General features: G+C 47.9%; 1 protein-coding gene across 2 annotated transcripts; it reads left to right on the top strand.

The window, feature by feature from the left end:
• Positions 1–17: 17 nt before the first annotated feature.
• RNF166 (ring finger protein 166) lies at positions 18–25168 on the top strand. 2 transcript variants are annotated; one of them, XM_084644332.1, is made up of 6 exons: positions 18–249; positions 11882–12038; positions 14416–14528; positions 15190–15304; positions 16259–16366; positions 18157–18365. In XM_084644332.1, exons 1-6 carry the CDS (start codon positions 53–55, stop codon positions 18220–18222), a joined length of 756 nt encoding a protein of 251 aa, XP_084500458.1. In that variant the 5' UTR covers positions 18–52; the 3' UTR covers positions 18223–18365. The 2 variants fall into 2 exon arrangements, with proteins under 2 accessions (XP_084500458.1, XP_084500457.1); XM_084644331.1 differs by lacking the exon at positions 18157–18365 and adding an exon at positions 18401–25168 and having other exon boundaries at positions 19–249.

The raw sequence follows: 25168 nt of genomic DNA, 5'->3' as shown, positions 1-25168 counted from the left end.
GCCCCGCGCCGCCCTCACGCGCGCATGCGCGGCCCCCCCCCCCCGCGCGCTCATGGCGGCCGCGATGTTCCGGAGCCTGTTGGTCTCCGCGGCCCAGCAGCGGCCTCAGGCCCCGGGCCCCGGCGGGGCCCCCCGGGAGCAGCCGCCGCCCGGCGCCCCCGCCCCCGACACGCTGGAGGCGCAGTTCAGCTGCCCCATCTGCCTGGAGGTGTATCACCGGGCCGTGTGCATCGGGGGCTGCGGCCACACGTGAGCGCGGGGGGGCTCCGGGGGGCGCCTTGGGGCCGGACGTGCGCATCCGGGTAGCGGGCCGGGGGGGCGGGGGGTAGGGAAGAAACCCCCCTGGAGCCCGTAACCCGCCCCCCCCACACACGGCTCAGCGCCTGCCCCGCCCCCACCCGTCTCTGGGGTACCCCGGGACCCCTCAGGCCCCCGGGCTGCACCGCAGGCCTGTGGCTACATCCCCTCCCTGCCCCCTTCCGGCCCCCCAAGCCGGGGCCTGGAGCCCCGCCCCCACCGGCCCCGCCCCGCGCGGCTTCCAGTCGGCGGGTCCTGGCCGTGGATGGGGGTGTGAACCACACGCCCCGGCCCTGCCCGGGCGGGACTCTCCCGGGGGCCGGGTTTCGCCCCAGGGGCTCGCGCGCCATGGGGCGCTTTGTCTGGAGCGGAGCCACTGAATTCTCAGCTTTGCCTGGAGTCTGTTTGGGCGCGGGGTGATTGGCAGCTCCTTGTGTTGCGGTATCCGATCATCTAACGGCTGAGTCACCCGGTTCCCTAAAACCGCCTTTCGGTGCACATGTCTTATAACTAGATTCTCCCCGGAGCCAGAGGCAGTTGTAAATGTCAGAACATGCACTACTTGTTTTGATTGATTTTATCTTCGGAGCACGACGGTGGTGGCTTGCTTGTGTGGTATCGGCAGCATGCAAAGTGCTTTGCCGAAGAGCTCTGCCCTGACAAGCTTACAGTCTAATTGGGCAAGAGGTGAAGGAGGTGGGATGGGAAGTGACAGGAGGCAGCTTGAGGGGCAGGTGTCCCTAGCCTCTGTTTGCCAGAAGCTGGGACTAGGTGATAGGGAAAGGATCACTTGATGATGACCTGTTCTGTTCATTCCCTTTGAAGCACCTGGCATTGGCCACTGTCGGAAGACAGGATACTGGGCTAGATGGACCTCTGGTCTGACCCAGTATGATTGGTCTTATGTTCAGTGCTAGCAAATGTCCTATTCCATGGGTTTTGTTTTGATTTAGGGTACAGGTGGAGCAGCAAGGTTTAAAGGGTGCCTGGAAGGAAGCATTTCGTAGACCGTCCCTTGATTTTCCCTTCTCTTTACAACCAGAAGTAGTTTCCAGGATATCTTGAAGATCTCCAATTTAAATACTGGCAATACTGAATGAAACAGCGAAACTTACTGCCTCCTTCACCATCTTGGACTTTACCTCAATCTCCCCATATCACCTCCTCAATGTAAATAGCTACGCCAGGGAGTGGGGCCCACCCTGATGGTATGGGTGTTCCATAATCTGCCACCCAGGTGTGACACTGATGGGCACTTCAGCAATGTGTGTGAGGGCAGAACAGAGCGCTGCATAGTAAAATGGCAGCTGGAGTGAAAGGAATGTCTGCTAATGACAACACCAGCAGAAACTATGGAGTCTTATAGTGCCCTGTGCTTGCATCCGTCACGAAAGCTCATGCTCAAATAAATTTGTTAGTCTCTAAGGTGCCACAAGTACTCCTTTTATTTTTGTGGATACAGACGAACACGGCTGCTACTCTGAAACCTGTGCTTGTATAGTTATCTGTGGATCTGCTAAGAGGCTAATAGGGAAACCCCACAACGGACAGGTCCCTCCTTGGCAAAACAAGTTAAGAGAGAGCCTCACTTGTTGATCAAGAACTTTACACTCATCGGGAAAGGGAGGACTGCTGGAGGAGATGGGGTGCAAACCCCCGGTTACAGGGTCACTCAGAGTAGCAGACAGATGACTAGGTGGTTCTGGTCATGTAAAATACACTCCTGCTGGTAGACGAATGTAGCTTGGTGGTTTGAGTTCACCAGCAGTGGAAAAACTTGCAGCTGATGAGCTTTGCCCTGGAGTTTCAGGGAGTGTCGTGTCTGGTGCTGCATTTTCAGACTGAGCATCCCTTGAGGGTGGATGGAAGGCTAACTGTTTGGGGGACTGCAAATGGCATGGCCAGACCAGCTGACAACTCACACCATAGGAGAGAGAATTCTGTGTAGTGGTGGTGTGTGAAAGACTGTTAAATCAAACAGGGAAGACAGGCACCTTTGACTATTTCCAAATTCTTAATTCTAAGCCATGTTCCCCTTGGGTAGTAAACAGCAAGAGTCGGGGTCAGGGCTGCGTGTCCCATGGGGGAGGGGAGCGCTGCCGCCAAGTGCCAGACTCCTCAGCAGGCTGATGGGGCCCAAAGCTCTTCTTGAACTTCCTTCAGAGCCTGAAAAATGTCCAGTTTCTCCAAATCACGGACTGCAGTTTAAAATCGCCCCTTCTCTGTTGGACCAATGACAAACGTGGCAGGTTCTGGGTTGGTCTGCAGGCCTCAGCCTCCAGCCATTGTTCACTTTGCTGTTGATGAGCCAGACAGGATCAGCAATTCCAAGAATCAGTTCAGAACATTACTTTCTCAACAGAGCAGAGTGGAGGGACCGTGCAGTTCATGCTCCTACATCAAAACAAGCTGGCCGGTCCAATTTTAGGCCTCCCTCTGTCCCAGTAGCATTCCTTTTATTGATTGAGCTTCAGTGTTCAGCACTGTGCCAATGGATAAGTAGACAACACCGGACCCAACAAGCTTGCAGTCTACTGGAAACAAACAAAGCTGTTCTGGTACCTAGCCTTGCAATGGTGACTCCCGCTGGAGTCCTGCTCCTTTTGTTCTGGTCATTTTGGGTCACTGGGGTGGATTTGGCCTGCCTGCAGTACTGTCTCGGTAATGATTGAGCGTGATGTGGAGGGCAGCCATGTCTATCACTGTGCCTATCCCTCCTGTAGACACAGTGGTGTATGCACCAACTACAGGTAGGAATCTTGCAGGGGACAATGTTGGAAAGCTTTGCTGTGAAGAGGAGAGGGCTGTCATCCCTGCATCGGGGTCAAAATGGAAGGAAGGAATGGGTGGGGGCTAGGTCCCCATGAAGGAGTAGGCGGGAATGAGGCTGCGAGTGAGCAGAGCTTTGAAGGTCCTATGCTTACACTTGGTGGGGAATGGTAGAGGAAAGGTGGTACAGAGTCTGCACAGGTGGTTGGAGACATGATGAAGATTGCTAGCAGCATCTGGAGGGAGAAGCAGGGAGACCTGAGAGCAGATTACAGGAGTTAAGGAGAGGTGACCAATGTGCACATGAGGGCTTTAGATCTTGTCTTCACTAGGAAAAAGTTGTGGGAGCTAAAACTTGAGCCTGAGAGACAGAGCTGTCAGTAGTGATGGCAAAGGCAGCGTTGGGGAGGGATGTGGAGAAGCTGTGGGTTTATTTGACCAAAGTGCTTTTGAGTCGGTGACCAAACTGTTTAACCTGATACCTCACCCTGCCTGTCCAATAGGCTGGACTCTTGGTGAGCTGCCTGTGCTAACAGACCCTAAGAGGATCCTGTGGTCCTTCCCTCTGTGCAATATGCTGCATTGGAAGCTGCTGAGGAGAGGAGTCTGGGTGGAAGGCAGGTTCGCTGGTGGCTCCCTGCTTTTGTTCAGGAGCAGGGTAGTGACCATGTGAACTCTGCCTCCCAGCAGGAGCTGCTTGTACATATCTATTACCCTGTTCTCATGCCACTGATCCAGAGAGACTGTCAGGAAGTGCAGCTTTTGCGGACACCGGCTGCCTTTAATGTGTGAGAGAGTCCATCTTTGCACCAAGCTGGGGGGTGTCGTTGAGGACTCTCATGCCAGTGACAGGAAACTAAGCAAGTGGCATGAGGTGGGTGTGGGAACTGGCATGTACCACAGTGCTCTGCATTATCATTTGCTTGTGTTACCATCATGCTTGCAGGCCTCAACTGAGGCAAGGCCTTAGTGTGCTGTGTAAACACATAGTGAGAGACCGTCCCTACCATGAAGAGCTTAGCGAAGTAGTCAAGACAGGCAAAGGCTAGGAGAATGCAAAATGGGGCCGATAGTATTCCTTAATAGGGAACTGCGACAAGGAGATGAAGCAACTTGCCTGGAGTTGCGCAGGGAACACATGATGGAGCCACATCTTGTTTTGACATTTTCAAAATGAAAAATTCTGGTTGTCTGGTTCAATATGACATTTTGATTTGAAATTTCAACTAATTAAAGTGGGACAGGGTAGAGAAGAAAGGTAAAGTCAAAACAAGATGTTCTGATTGACCTGAAACGACAACAAAATCCATGTTTTAGTGCAGAAGTTTGAGATTTGGGCGGGGGGGGAGGGGCGGATTTCCAACTCTCAGGTATTCATGGGACCAATAAAACATTTCCCACCTAGCTCTAAATTGAAACATCCAACCCCACTCCAAGAGTTAGTCGTGGGCGGCAAGACGGTGTTGGGTAAACTCCACTTTGTGTTGTTGGGGAGCAGACAATGAACCAATTGCATGTTGACCTTAAAGAATTATGGATTAATTGCAGATTCTGTTTGTCTATTTCAGAGCTGTTGAGCATGTCTTGGGTGAGCGAGGGAGGGAGCGGGTTCTTAATATAGCTGTCTGGAAACTTTCCATGCTGAAACTATAGCTTCCAGTTTATTTTCAGCAGGGATCCCAGCTCATCTTTACAGATGTCTACACTTTTCCCTTTGCTCAAGATAAAAAGTTACGGCCAACTAGCTGTTCCACTCTGGACAAATCAGTTCACGGTGGAAAGACTGGTGCACTACCAAGAGAGATTTGCCGTTTGCCCTTTTTGTCTTCCCCCCTCACCCATAGCCCTGTTTCCAGTAGAAAAGTTTATTTCCTAGAATTTCCTCTCCAGCACTTGATTTAAGGTCCCTGTTTCTGCAGCCATAAGAACTTTGAACGGTGATCCCCAGCCTAATCTCAACGTGTCCTGGCCTATTACTTCCCTCCCATGAAGCCCTAAATGGCTTGTTTTTGAAAATCATTGCATGAGCATCTACAGTGAAAGCACATTACTTGGTCTTGCTGCCTCGCTGTGGGTCTCTGGATCACTGGTCTAATGCTTCCTGCCCTTCATCTGTGGTTCATAGCAGAGCACTTTTTCCCAGCTTGCATTTTGTGCATGGATGCGCATGGAGATCAATTAGATCTTATTCATGTGACGTTGTGTAGTGCAGCATGGAGTCTGCAAAGGGCAACAGGCTCCTGTCTGCTTTCTGGCACGTACCCCCCGAACGCTCTTCCTCATCCCTAGATGTCTACAGACAGGCCTGACATTAGAGGTGGTGCAACCATCGTTCACTCTCACTGAAGAAATGTTGTTGGGGATATTCCCAACATCCCTTCAGCCTGTCCCAGGCTGGCTGCCCTGCCAGCAAGGTGTGGCTGGCTGCGATAGGTTCTAATAGTGTTGCTCAGCCTCAGAGAGTGGTCACTCTTCTCCAGCGTTTGAAGTCTGGACATTTCTAAATTGGTATGTGGAGATTTAACCCTGCAGCTACCATGGAAAGGCAGTCACATTGGTAGGTCCTCACTTGCACTTGTAAGTGTAACCCTGGGGCACAGGTGAATTCCTGGATGGATGGTATCATGAGCAGAAGCAGACCTAACTTTGGCCTCTGTTAGTGTCCAGGTACTCTGTTGGTTTAAAGGAGCAGTGTGGCAAGAATGTTACTTACACGCCTTCTGTTGTCTGGTTAGCTGAACACCTCTGTTTACCTCTATGGCTCCTATCACCACAGTATGTCAGCTGGCAGCTCAGCTGTGCAAACAGCCTGGAACAAACCAACCTCACTCACTGTGTCAATGAAGGAGATGTTTTCCTTAATGAAGGACCAGACGGTAGAAGGGTGTCCCCTTCCCCGAGGGCCAAGTCCGTTGACTGTCACACTCCTAATTCCTGCAGGCTTGGGAACCAAGGATCAGGAGCTGACTTTGCCCCAGACAACATCACTAGCTCTCGGCACCAGCCTGTGCATGGGATCTGAAACCTCGTTAATTCTCAGCGATGCTTCCCAGTGAGGCTGTAGCCGGAGAGCTAGCATAAGATATCTTTCTGTGAGAGGCCATTGGGGGTAAATGCAAAGCCAGACCTTGTTGCACAGCCTGAAATTCTTACCTACAGGGGCCAACCCAATGTGGTTGCTACGTTGGCTGCAGCCTGACACGTGATCGCTGGCTACTGGGGAGGAAACCTGAGCGTGTTTGTTCTGTTGTGGTCATGCATGCAATGGGCACGTTCCGCTCTGTATAAGTCCCTCACTTAGAAGCCCTGCCCGCAAGCTATCTGTTCTGGACACATCCAGATCCTTCTCTTTGGACCCTTAGCCATTGCAGCCTGGCTGGGTGCTCTGGTAGCCCTGTCTCTGGAGGTACTCGTAGAAGTCTCTGTATGTATAGAGCATCCATTTTCAGATGGTAGGGAGAAGCTGCTGGAGAAGGCAGATTGGTCAGTAGGTTCAGTAGCCCTGTGACTAGTCTGGGGAATTCAGGAAAGTGTCTAGACTATGCAGGAGGGAGGTGGCAAACTAGAACAGGAGAGTAGTGGCCAGGAGGAACAAGTAGGTGAAAGTCTCAAGTCCCTGCTCCAGCTGGCCTATGAGCCCCCCACATGCCCCCATAAAGCAGAGTGGGGTGGCTACATGAGGCCTGCAACTCAGATGCACAGTGTGTTACTTTTGAAACAGGAGTCCGGAGTTGCTGATTTCTGTGTATTAGTAGTGCATTGATGTGCACGGGAGAAGTTCAGCCCGTTGGACCTATGTGCTGGATCTACGTGGAGGAACCGTTTCCATGCCCTTAGATCTCACAGATGTTACTAGATCCTTGGTGGCTAACAAAAAGCTCCTACCAGCTTCCTAAAGTCTGAGGAGAAACCAGTTCTGTTGATCTGTGTGGGATCGATTCCTGCGTTACTATACTGAGGGACCCCCAAGAAGGCAGTAGGCAGGGCTTCTTCCTATGAGTAGGTGTGTCAGGGGGCATGTGGGGGGAAACCAAAATGCCACGGGGCCCTTTCATAGACTCATAGACTTTAAGGTCAGAAGGGACCATTATGATCGTCCAGTCTGACCTCCTGCACAATGCAGGCCACAGAATCTCACCCACCCACTCCTATAACAAACCTCTAACCTATATCTGAGCTATTGAAGTCCTCAAATCGTGGTTTAAAGACTTCGAGGTGCAGAGAATCCTTCAGCAAGTGACCCATGCCCCACGCTGCAGAGGAAGGTGAAAAATCCCCAGGGCTTCTGCCAATCTGCCCTGGAGGAAAATTGCTTCCTGACCCCAAATATGGTGATCAGCTAAACTATGCGCATGTGGGCAAGACTCACCAGCCAGACACCCAGGAAAGAATTCTCTGTAGTAACTCGGGTCCCACCCCATCTAACATCCCATCACAGGCTATTGGGCATATCTACCGCTAATAGTTGAAGATCAATTAATTGCCAAAATTAGGCTATCCCATCATATCATCCCTTCCATAAACTTATCAAGCTTAGTCTTGAAGCCAAATATGTCTTTTGCCCCCACTGCTTCCCTTGGAAGGTTGTTCCAGAACTTCACTCCTCTGATGGTTTGAAACCTTCATCTAATTTCAAGTCTAAACTTCCTGATGGCCAGTTTATATCCATTTGTTCTTGTATCAACATTGGTACTGAGCTTAAATAATTCTTCTCCCTCTGTGGTATTTATCCCTCTGATATATTTATAGAGAGCAATCATATCTCCCCTTAGCCTTCTTATGGTTAGGCTAAACAAGCCAAGCTCCTTGAGTCTCCTTTCATGAGACAGGTTTTCCATTCCTCAGATCATCCTAGTAACCCTTCTCTGTACTTGTTCCAGTTTGAATTCATCTTTCTTAAACATGGGAGACCAGAACTGCAAACAATATTCCAGATGAGGTCTCACTAGTGCCTTGTATAACGGAACTAACACCTCCTTATCTCTACTGGAAATACCTCGCCTGATACATCCCAAGACCGCATTAGCTTTTTTCACAGCCATATCACATTGGCAGCTCATAGTCATCCTGTGATCAACCAATACTCCAAGGTCCTTGTCCGCCTCTGTTACTTCCAAATGATGCGTTCCCAGTTTATAATAAAAATTCTTATTAATCCTTAAATGCATGACCTCACACTTTTCACTATTAAATTTCATCCTATTACTATTACTCCAGTTTACAAGGTCATCCAGATCTTCCTGTATGATAGCCCGGTCGTCTCTGTATTGGCAATACCTCCCAACTTCGTGTCATCCGCAGACTTTATTAGCATATTCCCACTTTTTGTGCCAAGGTCATTAATAAAAAGATTAAATAAGATTGGTCCCAAAACTGATCCCTGGGGAACTCCACTAGTAACCTCCTTCCAGCCTGACAGTTCACCTTTCAGTGTGACCTGCTATAGTCTCCCCTTTAACCAGTTCCTTATCCACCTTTCAATTTTCACATTGATCCCCATCTTTTCCAATTTAGCTAAGAATTCCGCATGTGGAACCGTATCAAATACCTTACTGAAATCGAGGTAAATTAGATCCACTGCATTTCCTTTGTTTAAAAAATCTCCTTCTTTGAGAAGGTAACAGATCAGGTTGGTTTGACACGATCAACCTTTTGTAAAACCATGTTGTATTTTGTCCCAATTACCATTGACCTCAATGTCCTTAATTACTTTCTCCTTAAAAATTTTTTCCAAGACCTTGCATGCTACAGATGTCAAACTAACAGGCCTGTAATTACCCGGATCACTTTTTTATCCTTTCTTAAGAATAGGAACTATGTTAGCAATTCTCCAGTCATATGGTACAACCCCTGAGATTCATTAAAATGTTTTGCTAATGGGCTTGCAATTTCGTCTGCCAGTTCCTTTAATGTTCTTGGATGAAGATTATCTGGGCCCCTCGATTTAGTCCCATTAAGATGTTCAAGTTTGGCTTCTACCTCGGATGTGGTAATATCTACCTCCATATCCTCCTTCCCATTTGTCGTCCTACCATTATCCCTAAGCTCCTCATTAGCCTCATTAAAGACTGAGGCAAAGTATTTGTTTAGATATTGGGCCATGCCTAGATTATCCTTAACCTCCACTCCATCCTCGGTGTTTAGCGGTCCCACTTCTTCTCTCTTTGTTTTCTTCTTATTTATATGGCTATAGAACCTTTTACTACTGGTTTTAATTCCCTTTGCAAGGTCCAACACTACATGGCTTTTGGCCTTTCTCACTTTATTCCTACATGTTCTGTCCTCAGTAAGGTAGCTTTCCTTGCTGATCCCTCCCATCTTCCACTCCTTGTAGGCTTTCTGCTTTATCACCTCTCTAAGGTGCTTGCTCATCCAGCTTGGTCTACAACTCCTGCTTATGAATTTTTTCCCCTTTCTTGGGATGCAGGCTTCTGATAGTTTCTGCAACTTTGACTTGAAGTAATTCCAGGCCTCCTCTGCCTTTAGATCCACAAGTTCTTCAGTCCAATCCACTTCTAATTTCTAACTAATTTCTTTCATTTTTTAAAGTTAGCTCTTTGAAAATCAAAAACCCTAGTCACAGATCTATTTTTGTTTATCCTTCCATTTAATTTGAACTGAATTAGCTCATGATTGCTTGAACCAAGGTTGTCCCCTACAACCATTTCTTCTATAAGGTCCTCACTACTCATCAAAACCAAATCTAAAATGGCATCCCCTCTTGTTGGTTCAGCAACTTCTTGATGAAGGAATCCATCAGCTATCGCATCCAGGAAAATCTGAGCCCTATTATTATTACTAGCACTTGTCCTCTAGTCTATATCTGGGAACTTAAAGTCTCCCATGATCACACAATTCCCATTAGTATTTACTTCATTAAAAACATTAAAGAGGTCTCTATCCATATCCAGATTGGACCCCGGCGGTCTATAGAAAACCCCAAGCACTATCCCAGGGCAGGCTCTAGTAGCTTTCTTCCCCAATGTGATTTTTTGCCCAGACGGACTCTGTCTTATCCATTCCATCGCTTCTTATTTCTTTACAATCTACCTCATCATTGATCTACAATGCTACTCCACCACCTTTGCCTTTATTTCTGTCTTTCCTAAACAGCACATACCCTTCTATACCTGTAGTCCAGTCATGACTACTGTTCCACCATGTTTCTGTTCTCCCTATAATATCTGATTTCACTTACTACACCAGTAGCTCTAGTTCCTCCATTTTGTTACCTAGGCTCCTCACATTAGTGTACAAACATCTTAAATTTTTGCTGTTTGGCCTCGCTCACATTCTGTACCCGATTAGGCACAGACATTCTACCACCAGTATCACCTATTAGATTGGTATGAACACTACGCCTTCCTCCTGATGTCCATTCTCCTACCCACGACCGTATCCTTTCTTACTTCGTTTTCTTCCCTCTCGATGTTAAAATCCGGTGTGGAGATAACCTGGACATCTCCCCTAGATTCCTAGTTTAAAGCTCACTTGATCAGTTGTGCCATCCTAGAAGTCTGTTTCCCTTCTTACTCAGGTGAAGTCTGTCCCAGGAGAACAGTCCTCTGTCCATGAATGCCTCCCAGAGGCCATACTTCCCAAAGCACTCCTTGTAGCACCACTGCCTGAGCCATCTGTTGAGCATCATAATCTTGTCACATCTTTGTTGCCCTTCTCTAGGAACAGGCAGAATCCAACTGAAGATCACCTGAGCTTCGATTTCCTTAAGCGTCTTCCCAAGCCTGGCATAGTCTCCCTTGATACGTTCCAGTGAGAATCTAGCCATATCATTTGTTCTCACATGAAGGACAGTCAGTGGATTCTTTCCTGCTCCCGTTAGGATCCTCTTCAGCCTCAGGTCCACATCCCGTATCTTAGCACCCGGCAGACAGCACACCCTTCTGTTCTCTGGATCAGCTCTGGTTACAGGCCTGCCTATCCTTCTCAGTAAGGAGTCCCCAATCACATAGACCTGCCTTTTCCTGGCGATGGTGCGATTCTCCAGTCTATCCCCTGTTCCCTCTGGCTGCAAGTCCTCTCGATTCCTATTGTCCCTTGCAATCCTCTGCAACCCATCCCAAATCCTCCTGGGGCTCATATTTGGTGGTGTTATCGCCATTGACTCTTGCCCTCTTCCTATAGGACTAGCTGCTCTTCTCTTCTTCATTGCCCTCTCACCTTCAATGACCATCTACTGTGACCCTTCTTCATTTTCTAACTCCGCAAACCTGTTGTTGAGCTCTGTTTCTCCTTCACTAGTCTCTTTTCCTCTGCCTGGTTCTCTTAGTCACATGCTTCCACTGTCCACTTTCCTCACCCAGCAATATCCCCTCAGAGTTCTTTGGTCTTGCTTCCACCTGCAAGTCTGAGCTTTTCTCTTCAGCCTCCTCATGTCTTTGCTTCATCATCTGCTCGAACCCCCTTCTAAACTCGACCAGAGTTTCCACCTGCATCTCCAGTCCTCGGTTCTTTTCTTCCATCAGCTCTATCAGGTGGCACTTCACGCAGACAAAACTCTTTTCAGGTACCCCCTCCAGGATCATGTGCATACCACAGCTTCCACATCCAGTCATCTTCATTGTGCCTTCCACTGCCTGGGTCACTACCACTGCTGCCTCTGTGTCTGTCATCGCCTTCCCACCTAAGTCCTGTTAGTCTTCTCCTCCAACAAAATACCTTTTCCTCCAACAGAACTCCCTCTCAAACTCCCCTGTTTACATCTCGGTTTGCTGGCTCCTGTGCTGATGCAGCTGTCTGGACTGTGATAAATAACGGTTCTCCTCTGAACAACTTAATGGTTTTGTTTCTCCTCCAGATTTTGCGGGGAATGTTTGCAACCATGTCTCCAAGTGCCGTCTCCTCTGTGTCCACTCTGCCGCATGCCCTTTGACCCCAAAAAGGTGGAGAAGGCCTCCAATGTGGAAAAGCAGTTGTCCTCCTACAAGGCTCCCTGCAGAGGGTGCAGTAAGAAGGTAATCCATCAGAGCGGGTCCAGTTGTGACTGCCCCATAACTGGTATTTTGGGGGCAGGACAGGTATGGATGACACCCCGTGTGGCCCATTGTGCTAGTCAAGGTTTTGTCTGTGCTCAGATGAATGTTGGTTTATGTCTGAGCACAGTGTCTCTTTCGGGAGTTACTTCCTGCGTCCCCAAAGATTGTGAATGGGAGGCAAGTGGGATGCTCCACTGCCAGACATGTGGCTTGGAACCTCAGGGTAGCACGACAAACAGGGTACCCCACCGCTATAAGAAAACCTGACCTTTGCTCCAGTTGGGGAGGCGGTCAAATAGCAGGAAGGGTGGCCTTGTACTCTAAGCACCAGAGTGGGAGTCAGAAGAGCTGGGTTCTGTTCCTAGCTCTGTTACAGAGTCATGGTGTCTCCTTGAGTCAGTCACTTACCCTCTCTCTGCCTCGGTTTCCTATCTGGACAATGGGGATAATGCTTCCTACATCAGAGGTGCTGAGGCTTAACTTGGGAATGTTTATGAAGTATTAGCAATGCTCTCTTGCAGGCCAAAGTCAATATTTTATTACGTGGATGCATCTTTTAAAAAGGGAACCTGGGCCCTTTTCTCCCTCTGTTACTTAACCCTTTCTACAAGACAAAAGTTGTCCGTTTTCTACTAAAATGCATCCTTTCCCTGTAATGATCATCTCCCCACTCCCTGTATTTGGAATCAGCACTGCTCCATGCCTAGTTCTTGTTAGGGAGTTTACTGCTGGCTGAGCAATGGTGCAGACCTGGCGTGGGAGTGTTAATTCCTCAGCACCAGTGCATATTACAGTGGCAAGGTTGCACCGCTGTAGTTAAGGTTGTGTCAAGACTTCTGTTTAAAGGTTGAACTTCCTAAGTCCTCTGAAATGGACATGCTCAGTTGGACGCCTTTGAAATTTGCTGTGCCTCAGGAGAGTGCAGGGTGTGGCGAATGACCCCAACGTTTCCTTCTTGTTCTTTGATGGTGTTCGATGGAAACCTGTGGGGGAGAGTGAATGGGTTGTAGAAGGAGGTGAAGAGCTTGTACATTTCAATAACACTGGGGTTGGCAGAGTAATGGGGCCATTGTGTGTACTGGGCCATTGCTGAAAGAGGGCAAAGTTAAGATTGCGTGGACCACCTTGACTGTGGATTTCCTGCTTTTCTAAATTTGAGATTTGCTCAACACAATGTTCTGCAAGGGGACAGCATACCACCAAGCAACCTTAACTCTGTGTTACCATAGTTTTTTTGCCACTGAATTTAACATAGATGTTTAGACTCTAGAGAACACTCCTCACGAACCAGATCAAATTCTGGAACCCAAAATACTTGCTACCATGCTTGGTAAAGCTCCAGCTGGTGGTTACACCCGAGGGATCTCCTGGTGGGCTGGCTGAGTTTCACATGCAGTGCTGCTCAACTTGAGAGCTTAGGTACATGGCCTTTTGCAAAATCCTACGCTGTTGGTGCTTATGAACCCACAGGGCCCCTGCAGGAAGGGCTGTGAGATATCTGAGCTATGCTGACGTGGCTGCCTTGTGCGAGGTGGTGCTGTGCTCAGATGAAACATCTCTGTGTCCTAACACCCTTTGGCAGAAGACTAGTGCCATTATTAAAACAGTGGAGCCTTCCAGAGAGACTTGGGATGACATAAGAACAGAGGGGGACAGACCTCAAGTGGTACAGCTGGTGTTTCATCTCTTGTGTATTAGCAGCCTTACAGAGTGGGATGTTCTTCCCTTTAGAGCTGGTGAAAGAAGTTGGATTGACCGCCCTCAAGATCACAGCAGAGAGTAGGTCTGACTAGGGCATTGTCCTGCCATCATGCCTCAGCCCTGCCTTGAAGGGACCACCTGTGGGGTAATCTAGACCTGGGTGCCTCTGAGACTGGCAGTAAAGTTGTTCATTTGTGGTGGCTTTGTGATGTGGATACCTGTCACCTAGGGGACAGAGACCCTTTCCCTCTGCTGCTCCAACACCTCACTTGCTGTCAAGTGAATAATTCCATAACTCTCTGTGTACCTTTGAGCCTGGCATTTCTGTTCCTTGTTGAGAACTTGACTCTAAGGTTTGGGTTGCCTTGAAGGGCAAGAGCTCTACTATGACTTGCTTTGGTCTTATGAAAAGGAAATGGGCTTTCTTAGCAGTATCTGGGATCAGCTAGACTAACCCACCCCACTCCCCCAAAATCCTGCATCTCCTCACTGTAGCTGGTTGGTTGATTGTTTTAGTTGGCTATAATGAGACATGCTTTGGCCCAGCAATTCCACATTGGTGCAGATTGATGTGCAATAATCCTAGTTCAAAGATTTTCCTGGTTCTCCAATAATCTTTTTTTTTCTTTTTCCCTCCCTCTGTTTGTCTTTCTAGGTAACCCTAGCGAAGATGAGATCCCACGTTTCATCCTGCGCTAAGGTTCAAGAGCAGATGGCCAACTGCCCAAAGTTCGTTCCAGTGGTTCCAACTTCTCAGCCCATTCCAAGGTATTAAAATACCAAATTCAACTACTTCACATGAGAATCCTCCCATTTCGTTTTTGTAACAAATTGCTATTTAAACAGTGCACAAGATGAACCAGAAACTGTCAGGTCAAATCTGGCCTTGAATTTTAGAGGGATTTCTAAATAGGCTTTTCCAAAACCTGATCCAACACAAATGTCTATGTGATTTAAAAAAAAAAATCCAGTGGAAAAGCTTTTTCTTAAACAAAACTTATTCTATGTATAATTATTAGGAAACACATATCATATGCCTCAACACATCCTAATTTCATAGGAATTAATACTGATAAAATATAAGAATGAAATGGATTAATTCAGAAAGAGAAACATATTATTTGATACGGGTGGCTGAATTAGTAGGATATAATAGCTAGCAAAATAATCCTGTGGGTACACTGACTGTGATGTAAATATGGAGTAAGTCCACTGAAGCCACTGGAGGTGCATCAGCATGTGATCAAAATCTTTGCCTTCAGTCTAAGGTGGTGTTTGGTGCCAGTGGTGAGGAAGTGACTCATGGTGCATCAGATCCTTTGGAGTCTGCTGCGGTCAGCTTGTCTCTGTGAAGCTAGTTCTGTTTTCACCTTTCCTCTTCCCTGTTGGTCTCTGTTGTGTTGAATTCTTGACTGCTGTTTCTTTTTAGCAATATTCCAAACCGTTCCACTTTTGTCTGCCCTTATTGTGGAGCCCGGAACCTGGACCAGCAAGAGCTGGTCAAGCACTGCATGGAGAACCACCGCAATGACCCCAACAAAGTGGTGAGCTTTCCTCTGGCAGACTGGCGAGTATTTGGCACCGTGGCTCTGATTTCCATGTCTGGCTCTTTGCTCATGAACTTCTTACTGGGCAGAGAATGGGAGCGGGGTAACCTCCAGTGAATTGGAAGTCTCTGCGTATTTTAATTAATCCCTTGTTCAAAGTCAACAGGCGCACACATCTGCTTCTGGGCATAAAGTACTATCCGCATTTCTAACTCATTTAATCTTTGTTAAATCTCTTTGACAGGCAGACACAGAGCTGGATCTATTAGCTTTGCTCGAGGTGCATTGCAGAGCAAGAACTGGGTTAAGCCTAGATTTCAGTGCTGTCTCCCTAACTCTAATGGTTTTGCTTTGCCACTCACTTTCCACTACAATAGGCTGTGACTTTTAAGACCTCTTTTGTGCTTCTGAGACGGGAGCTTCTTCTGTGTCCCTAAATGCATTGTGCCTTTAAGCTCACAGAGGGATCACAGCTTTTTGGCAGGGAACCCTCTGCATTTAATTGATTATATTTCCTGTGTCCCATTCTGGTCCTGAGCCTATTGCGCTCAACACCCATCAATGCTAAAAGGGACCATCTCCAGATTGAAAATACCTCTTTAACCCACTAGAGCATCCCCGAGGGTGCTCAGCATTCTGTCTGTCGCTTTCATGCACCATTCCCACAGTTGCGGGAAATGTGTGAGCATGCATAATGTCTAAGCAGTCTCAAAAATCTGCCCTTTGAGTCTGGAGGCTTCCAGCACTAACCGACATGCCCTAGCTCTCCAGCTTGTGTAGATGCACGGTGTCTCTTGAAGAGGGTGTTTGCAGAAATTGCTCTGACTGATAGAAGTTAAAAGGGAAAAGTAGTCCTGCTCGTGTTTGGGCTTTGGGTGGCAGGCAGCAGTTTCAAGAACTGCACCACATTGCTGGTCTCATGACTTCCCTTTCCTCCCCTGTATGTTCTAGGTGTGCCCAGTCTGTTCAGCGATGCCCTGGGGGGATCCCAGCTACAAGAGTGCCAACTTCCTGCAGCATCTCCTACACAGGCACAAGTTCTCCTATGACACCTTTGTGGTGGGTACTGCTGCAAATCAAAGTTCAAGTTGCTTAGGGCCTTGGCCTGTTCCCACTGACGACATTCCAGCCCTTAATCAGCTGGCGTTGCCTTCACATGTGGCTGGCCCATATGAGAAATGAGAACGCCACTTTTGTGTGCAATTATTGCACAGTTTTCATGCTGAGCTATCAGTTACTAACATCTTTTAGTGGGGGAACAGAAGGGGAAAGGTTTTCTTCTGTATTGCAGGTATTTGTCCCAACCAGCTAAGTGGCCTTGAAATAACTTCTGCCTTTTTAGATAAAATCACATCTATACTGAGACAAAATAGCATGTTGGAATGGTGAAGCAAGACTCTGCAATAGGCTGTGGCAAGAACCTGTGTTGAATAGTAGGAAGTTCCCCTCCTAGCAGGACACAGGAGGGTTGGGGGGGAGGGGTCCTGTCTGAAGGCTGAGCTTTGTTCCTGTGGCCTGCACTTCTGGGAGACAGCTGTATGTTGCTTGTGCTGCCATCTCCGGGTCATCCACTTCAGTATTATCGTCATTGCGGTAGTACCTTGAGGCCATTGGGAGGGATCTGGGGCCATGGAGCTAGGACCTGGAGATGCATGCTGTGAAACAGATCCCTTCCCCCAAGGTCTGACAGTCTGAGTGATGAACTTCGCCAGTTTGTGATCAGTGAGGCCAGCCAGGGGAGTTGGGAAAGGAAGAGTATTTAAGCTTTCTATCATCTCCTGTGTCCCATTTAAACACACTGGGAAATGAGCAAGAGAAGTGTCACTGAAAACCTGCTAGGGCTACAAAGTTCCAGCCAAATGTGCTGTCAAGTTCATATCAGCCTCTACGTGCAGGCTGAATCTCACCTGAGCTTGACACATTTTAACGAAGAAGGTTTTTGAGAGAGGTAAAGCCACTAATTCAGGAGCTGGGCTGCATTTGGCAGGCTCCACGCTGCCTTTTGGCATGCAGCACGAGCTCCCTTCACAATCTGCACTGGGGACTTGAGAGAAGTGAGCCGGTGGTAATTCTGTAGGAGTAGTCATCGTTCCAGACAGCCTCAGGAAGATCTCCATCCGTGAGAGGCTGGCCAGGCTGTACTGGCATCTCGCCAGAAGCAAAGGTCCAGGATGTGGCCATAAGCAAATACCTGTGTTGTACAAACAGCTATGGGGCCTGTGGCCAAAAGGGGCGTGGTACAACACTGGACTGGCTGAGTCCAGCCCCTCACTGTGAGACCGGCTCTTGCACAGCGGTGTTGGAATCTGAGCTCCAGAGACCATTCAGAAATATAGAACGTGCACAGCGTGCGTGCTATGTCCTTCTCTGGTGTGGTGCGCAAATGAGAACTCTGGCAGGTCTCCCTCACTGTTAATCTTTTGTGTGGGTGTGGGGTGGTACTCTCCCCTCAAAGGCTGCAGCCAGGGCAGTTCTGCTCCAGGGACCTTGTAGATAAACTCCTGTTTGTATCTGCTATTATCGTTTGGTAGATTAGATTCCAGAGTGACTGTTAACCTCAGAGGACAGATACTAAGCTTTGAAATATTTGCACGTCTCATCTTTCAAAGGATCCTCATGGTCATGTAGCTTGTGCCCAAATTTGGGTATTGAAAAAAAAAATGGTGGTGGTGATAGAAACCTTTTTTGACTTTGTAAATGAAACCTTTTCAAGTGGTTGCATCTTCCTGCTGCGTGTAGGCAAAACAGAGCGTGAAACTGAGGGTAGAACTGACCAGTTTATCTTCACTGTCTTTTTAAAATGCAAGAAATAAGCTTAGAAAAGTAAATTAATCTCCTGTTCTTCCCAGCCTGGCCTGTCTGAGGTGGCAGTAATTGCACAGGAGAGGTTTCTTGTAATCATGTGGCTGTTTTGACAGTGTCCATGATCCAAAAGGAAGGTCAATGTGAAGATTCTTTCCGCTTGGCATTCTGGTCCTTTCTTGGGAATGTCACAGGAGGTACGAACACCCGGGCAGACAGCTCACTGATGCAGGGAGAGACGCGTTGACTCTTCCTCAGCCCATCTGACCTGTTCACTCTTCTTGTTTCCAGGACTATAATATTGATGAAGAAGCTGCATTGCAGGCTGCATTGGCGCTCTCCCTCTCGGAAAACTGACGGCGACTGCTGAGCAGCGGTGTGGATCCTTTGCACAGGTCGCCTTTCCACTAGGAGAGGTGTGACACTTGTTCATCCCGCTGCATCCCCTAGAGATTAGGCCGCCCATCTCTGTTTAAATCACACCTTGTTTAATAAGGTGGAATCTTTTGTTGCACAATGAAATGGTGAGCGAGCATGATCTGGTGAGAGTGACCCCTGCTGGATGGGAAGAGGCAAAGGTGACCTTACCAAATGTTTGTTTTTTCCAATTGGGCATTTCATATCCATATACGGAGTATATATCTATATCTATATTTATTATTAGATGCTTTTTGGCACCGTTGCTCCTCATATTTGTTGCAGTTAATGGGTACGTAAAAAAATGATGCATTTTATGTAAAATGCCCTAGTTTTCAATTCTTCTCAACAATAGGGTTTTGTTTTTGTTTTTTTAAAGCATTGAGTGTTTTTTAACCTCGTAAGAGTATTTATGGAGATGTTGGCCCTCCACCCTCCCGAGGGCATGAGCAGTCTGTTGCTCAGCTCTGTTGCCACTGCTCAGGGAAGGCCAGAGGCAACGAAGCGCATTGGGCTAAATCTGGGCACGAACCTGCTGCGCTCAGAGACCGTGATGACAGGTCTATTAAAAACAGCTAGGTAGAAATGGGAAGGAATCCTGAACTGTCCTGCCACTGGCATTCTTTCCCCTTGCTCATTTTGTACTAGCTTTTGTGATACTAGAGTTCTTGCATTTTTTCTACATTAATCGGTGTGAGACCTTTTCACGTTTTATAGAGCAAAAATCAAAACAGTTACTCTTCATATTGCAATATTTGTGTTTGACTAGGAACAATAGTATTTTTATGGAACCTTATTAAGAAAAATATTATATTTTTTAAACACATGCTGTGGATTCAAGAACTGGGGGGTAGGGTGGGGAACTGCTGGAACCTGGAATTGAGAGGGGGCTCTTTTCCATTCGCGCCCGAGCAACAGAAAGGTTGGATTGTTTTGTATTTATTTTTTGTGTTTACAGTTTTTTTGCTTTTGCTTCTTCTACCCCCTCTTTCCCCACCCCCATGATGCTGATGTGCAGCAATGCTGGATCAGCCATGTGACCCAAGCATGGGAGGGCAGTACTCGGAGTTACTCACCAGGCATTAACCGGGGTATTGGTCAATGGATCAAATCCACTTCTGAAAAAAAATAAAAACTGTGAATTAGCTACAAGCTGTGCGTGTCTCCAAGATGCAAAGCCCTGTGAGTGGTTCAGCAGAGGCGGTGTTCTCTGGGGCAACAGTCCCATTAGCATTATCAAGGTGCAGGCCAGTTAGTGTCTCGACTCCAGGCTGTTCGTTCGCTTCTGTTGGCATGGATGGGCTGTTTGGCTAGGATTGTGAGGGGGCTGATCTGGTCCTAGCTTGGCAGAGCTCAGTTCAGCAGTGGTCTGGTGTTTAAAAGTGCATGTACAGCATGACAAGCAGGCTGCCTTCCACTATTACTACTAACTTTAGGTCTCTTAAAGCTTTTGATTAATCTGTGAGTTCTAATGTGTGTGAATATGGCACTTATAGTGTGCAAATCCAGCCTTGGGCTGTGGCATGTAAACTGTAGTTAGGGACTCACTTAGATTCTAGTCACCTATAGAGAGGGAAACCGATGCTCTTCAGCAGCCATCCAGAGATTGATTGAGTCTCCGTGATCCCGAGGCAAAGATTCAGGAGCTCACCGGGAGTGATACCAGTAGGATAATTTATAATAAATGTCATGCCCAGATTATTTTTTCTGTTACAACTGTAATTTTACAGCATTAAACTTTATAAGGAGGTGACTGCAAAACTCTCCATTGGTGTGGAGTTAAACCCAGCATTTGGTGCTGGCCCTGTCTGAGACAGGACACATGACTCAACAGGCCCTTGGTCTGAGGGCATGGCAGGTCCTGAAATCAGGTAGAGCAAGATCTGTTTGTAACCGACCATTACGTACTGTGGGGTGGCTGAAACTTAGGCCTAGCTGCATGCATTCTTCCTGGGGGCCAGGAGGCTGTCTGGGCGTGCTCAGGTCCATGCTCTTGCTGTAGTGTAGAGTCAGACCTGCTTAGTCCTCCAGCACTGTGAAGATCACTTCCTCCTTTGCTCCTCGGAGGGTGCAGGCGCCTCTCTGGGAATAGGGAGGATCTGACCAAAGGTTTGGGCTGATCCTGTTTTTAAGGGAGTTGAAATTCATTTTGGAATAGTATGGCTAGCAATGCTGGGAAACGGAATGGCTGGAACAGGGTGCCCTCTCCATGGCAAGGAGACGTGTGTGTTCAGTTAACTTGTCCAGCCAGCGCGGTTCGGAAGGAAGTGCTGGGAGTTTTGACAGTGCATTCCCTGTCTAGTTTCTGCTCAGGTCTGTGACTTAAAGGTCATTGGTGATGTTGCGTTGACTGTCGTTCAATGGGCCTGTGTAACACTGGTTTAATCCTTGTACTGACTTGAGGCCTGATGTTCCCCACCTTAGATGCCAAGCCTCAGACCAATGCTGCACACAGCCCCTTTCTTCCCAGCCAAGGAGAACTGGCCGCTTGTCACTGGGCGGTTCCCATCCTTAACTGGCCTCTGGGATCCCCATTGCTGGGTCCTCCTTTCTATAGTGACTGGACATCCTACTCTGCAGCACAAAACAAAACAAAACAAAAGTTCCTGGTTGGTATTCACAAGCCCCTCTGTTGATGAGTTCTGGGGAAGAGCCCTGTGGGAGGCAGGGCAAAGTCCATCTAGAACCATTTCATTTCCCATCTGCTAAGAGACATCCTGTAGCCTCCCTAGCTATAACCACAAAACGGGTAAATCACGTACAGTCCTGCTTAGCGAGCTGGAACCCAGCACCTGCCACTTCCATGGACCTGGGAGCTTTTCTCCTCCAGTGCCCCCGGAGGGGAAGTCACGGATAGGAACACAACCCAGCAATAGATACCTTGTCCACTCACAACCTGCTGTGAAATGTGAAGGGGCAGGATTCATCAGGTTCTGTGATTCTCTCATCCCATGGGTGTTTGGGTGACGCTGTACTTTCACATTCAGGGTGTTTAAAGCCAGAAGAGGCCATTAGAACCTCTAGTCTGATCTATGTAACATAGGCCATTAAAGTTGTCCAAGCATGAGGTGGTGTGTGGCTAGTGGCCATGTGTTGGCCTCTTGGAAGGGGACCTTTCCTCCATCCATCTGTTCCTGCTTTAGCTGTTTTGTTTTCTGGCTCTGTGCCTGGTTCCTGTCCCTTCCCATCACAGTTAAAATCAGCCTCATCATTGGATCACTTTTTTGTTCTCTATTTGCTCTTTTATCCTGTGACCTTTGTTATTTGTCACCTGACCTACCGTGAATCCTTCTATCTGCAGCAGTGCAGGAGGCTATCCTATAAACCCACCCCAGGGAAGGAGCATTGCAGCTTGCTAACCTTCCTGCTCTTGGTCTCCCAATATGGACACATTGTGCTACTAAAGTTCTTGGCTTATGGCGGTCTAATCTCAAGCACGCTGGCTGAAGGCCACCTGGTGCTGTGGGACCTTGTGGAGGGATCTTCTCGTTTTCTTAGGTGGGATCTCCAGCTCCAAACCCTTATTTATCATCCTTGGACCTTTGCTCTAGCACGCACGGTTAACCCTTTCTCCAGAATAGCTGAGGGTCTCTGCTTGCCTCTGGTTTGCCCACTGTCGCCTTTTCCCTTTGTTGCAAAGCAGCTGCCACCTTCCCAACATGCTAGAACACCACCTACTTTGCATCGCACTTTGATAGTCTGGGACCAATTGGCAGGCAGTAGCATTGGTACATTCCCTCTGAGGGATGGAGTGCTCTGCTGAGTGAAAGCACGACTTCGCACTGACGCCTGTGGACTCTCAGGGTGTGCATGGCAGCTAGCTAATCTCCTGGTGTTTGGGAGCTGGCTTGTGCAGGCCTTCCTTTCAGCATTGCTCTGGCTGCGTGATACTCGCCATCTGGCACCACACCGTCGCTGTGAGCAGTTCCACGGTCGTGCCAAATTGTCTTGGGGGTGATAGTTTAAACATCTCAGTAGCCACTTCATTCCAGGCTGGAAGCTTAGTTTGTAAGTGGGTTACCTACCAACCATAGCTGAATGCAACTGCCTACTGCAAACCCAGGGACTGATGGAAACTGCCCCCAAATCTCTGTCTTTGAATGTAAGATGAGATCGGACTGGGAAACTCCCTAGTACGGTGCTGTTAACCTTGCTTGTTTTGCTTCACTTAGTTGGGATGGGTTAGGGAAGGAGGTTTTGTCAATCTAGCCTTAAAACCCAGCCATCTGCCAGCAGGCTGTTTGTCCTGGGTTTGGATCTGTACTGCTGCAGGGGCAACGTAAAGAGGGCAGCGGAAATGTAATCCAGAGGGCTTTTCTTCTCCATTGAGCGCCTTCTACCTTTCGCAAACGTCAGATCTCATCTGTTCCCATTTCTCTTCCAGCAGCATTAAGCTGCAGAGCTTATGTACCTTTAAAGTATGTAAGCTTTAATAAACCTACCTAACTTTTCTACTCTTAATGTACTATATAGAATGGGGTCCAGTTTTGCACTGGCTTTCAAGGCATGGGGAGTGGGGAGGGTGTCTGAGTCTTGTCTTAATGTAAATTGTGTCTAACAGAAAATGGGAGTTTTGGCAGGAGAATTTTTTACTTATGGCTTGAGGCTGGATGTGCTTGATCTCTCTTCAAAGTGGTGGCGTAGGACTGTGAAACGCAAACCTCGTGCTGGGAACAGGAATGGCAATGAGTTGGCCAGTGTGATGAGGAAGAATCAGAACCCATAAACCTTGTTAACTTTCTCTAGCCCTGTCTCACCCCAACCTGCCAGCTGACAAATTGCCTTAACTTTTGTTCCTAGCATGGAGTTTGTTCCTATCTTTGTATTGTTCGCTGTCTTGTTATAACAAGCAGAATCCTCTAGGGGGAGCAACAATTACACACTTGCTAGGGGAAGCCTGTCTAGTGTATATCTCAAGTGCTGCATTTTGTCATTACCCTTGAGATGCCGTTGGAAAAAGCCCTGTGCTTTGCTGAAGCCATGCGCATCTTACAATGCAATGTGTAAATGTCTCTGGAATGTGTGCTGTCATGCAAGAAATATTCATGTGCTACCGTAGAAGTCTTGTTTGCCATAGGTTCAATTGCACTTGTGAGGCAGCAAGGATTAGTGGTTAGAGCAGGGAGCTGAAAGCCAAGACACTCGAGTCTGTCTCTACTACTCCACTCACTAGCTGGGTGACCTCGGGCAAGTCACTTAATCTTTGTGCCTCAGTTTCCCTACCTGAGCAATACCCACCTTAGGGATTATTTGGGGGTGATGCCCTCCTCTGTAAAGTGCTAGGGGATCCTCGTATGAACGGTGCTATAGAAATGGGAAATGTCACCTTTCAAAATCAGTTGAGTGTCAGTAAGCACAGTTCATTTTTCAGCTGTATAATTGTTCAGATCTCTTTACCTAAGAAATTTGGTGATGTTTGTAAATCATTCACTCTGTGCTCAAAATGGCTGTTCATTTCCAGCTGGCTAATCTGGACTTGCTAAATGAGGGAACTGTGCTGGAGCAAGGCTGACTTTCAGTGCATGCTGGTATATTGCTGGTTTGCAATATACTCTATCTATATTTTCAGTGCAAATACACAGAGATGCTATCGAGTACATGAACGTCAATGGCATATCGCTCTCAGACCTGCATTGTACCGCGGCCTGCAAGAGAAAAGAGTTTTTTCATACGATACAGTTCTAGCAGCATCTCCATGGGTGACTTTGGGTTTATGTGGCACCTTCATACTCCAGGTGTCCTGAAGCTCTTTCCACTGGAGTGAGTGAAACATCGGCAGGTGCAGCAGCTGTTCTGCCCTCTGCAGTTGCCCAAATGTGGAGGGTGAATGCTGACCAGGGTTCTGGTGTTGTGGAAAAACTCTTTGAAGCAGATGGGGAGCAGCCGTCAGATATGGGCAGAAAGGCCCTTGATGGAATGTCTCAGCCAAAGGTTGCTAACGGGGCACATCAAGTCGCCATGTGGTGTTCACCTGAAAGAGCAGCTGCCGCTTGGGAGACTATCCAGGGTGGGTGACTGTGAGGAACTCCCTGTGCAAGGACAGCGTGTTTCAGCTCGTACTCGGTGGATCAGCACAACGCTCAGGAGCCCAGCCCAGCCCTTAAAAGGCCTATGTTTAAGTTCACTCATTCCCATTCTGGGTCCATCTTAACCTTTATACACTGTTCCGTACTGATCAGTTTGTTGTGAATGTCTTCACTTCTCACCCTGCTCACCCAAAATCCAGGCAGGGGAGGGAGTGGGTTAGCGTTCATCAACCACACTGAGATGTAGAAGGTGGCTGCCTTCTAGTCCAGAAGCCATCCTCTCCCAGGATTGCTTCGTGTCCGACTGGGGCCTGAGAGAACTTTCAGCAGTGCCATTGGCTTTTGATGGGACTCAGGCTCTCTTGAAAATTTTGCTCTACATTCCTAGGTTGAAGAGCGCAATTTTGGGGCTTAACCAAGGTACTTCCCTGCACCCTGTTATCCGAGTTTTAGGCTCACACTCTTGTAATACAGGTTTTTTTCCACCTCAGTCTAAATAGTAACAGAAAATATTGCAATGCATGTTTGCTCCCGAGTGGCTAGCTGTCCCTCCCCCACCCTCTCACCCGGAGGAACCTGCAGTCATCTGTACAACACATGAGCAAAGGGCAAACAC

Source organism: Lepidochelys olivacea (genome assembly GCF_965140295.1).
Source record: "Lepidochelys olivacea isolate rLepOli2 genome assembly, chromosome: 12".
Taxonomy (NCBI): domain Eukaryota; kingdom Metazoa; phylum Chordata; order Testudines; family Cheloniidae; genus Lepidochelys; species Lepidochelys olivacea.
Note: the sequence above shows the minus strand (reverse complement) of the source record. Positions and strands in the feature narration are given on the sequence as shown.